The 606-nt window shown below is 57.6% G+C and overlaps 1 protein-coding gene across 1 annotated transcript in view; it reads right to left on the minus strand.

Moving 5' to 3' along the window:
• Nucleotides 1–258, minus strand: part of OLFM2 (olfactomedin 2) — a 7432-nt gene extending 7174 nt beyond the window's left edge. The window contains exon 1 of the mRNA XM_011994296.1: nt 103–258. Within this exon, the coding sequence (XP_011849686.1) occupies nt 103–111 (9 nt within the window). The 5' untranslated portion in view covers nt 112–258. The remainder of the gene's footprint in view (nt 1–102) is intronic.
• Between the last annotated feature and the right edge of the window lie 348 nt (nt 259–606).

The following is a 606-nucleotide window of genomic DNA, read 5'->3' on the forward strand; positions in this document are numbered from 1 at the left end:
ATAGCTGGATATGGCCACTGGCTGACCTGGATGGGGCTGGAGGGCGGGGTGAGAACTGGGAGATTTTCCCAGCCGCCCCCAGGGCACCTGGAAGGTTCTCACCTTCTCCATCAGTTGCCGCAGCTCCCGACTCCTGCCATCTCGAGAGCAGGTACTCTGCGCTGGGATCACAGCCGTGCAGATGCATTTCCCGTCAGGGGCCTGGGCTGAGGTGTACAGCTGCCAGCCCTCTTCTGGGCTCTGGAAGAGAGTCTGCAAAGAGATGGGCGTCAGAGACTGGGATCCCAGTGAGGATCTTGCCTCGCCCTCGCTGGGACAGGAAGGGGGCCCGAGGAAACCACAGATGCCCTTTGCTGGGTTCCAGGCATATGCCAGTGCCTGTTGTGTGTGATCTCAGGCCCTCCTTAAGGAGCCTCATTTCACAGATGGCAAGACTGAGGTGCGGAGGGGTTAAGGAACACGGCAAGGAATTGGAGGACTCAACTGTTCTCCAAGACCAGAATTCATTCTCTCACACAGATTCATGCACACACACAACACTGTCTCCGTAACTGCCATTAGAACAGAGATCTGCCGGGCGCAGTGGCTCATGCCTGTAATCCCAGT

The sequence above is a fragment of the Mandrillus leucophaeus genome, unplaced genomic scaffold (genome assembly GCF_000951045.1).
Source record: "Mandrillus leucophaeus isolate KB7577 unplaced genomic scaffold, Mleu.le_1.0 Scaffold112, whole genome shotgun sequence".
Taxonomy (NCBI): Eukaryota; Metazoa; Chordata; class Mammalia; order Primates; family Cercopithecidae; genus Mandrillus; species Mandrillus leucophaeus.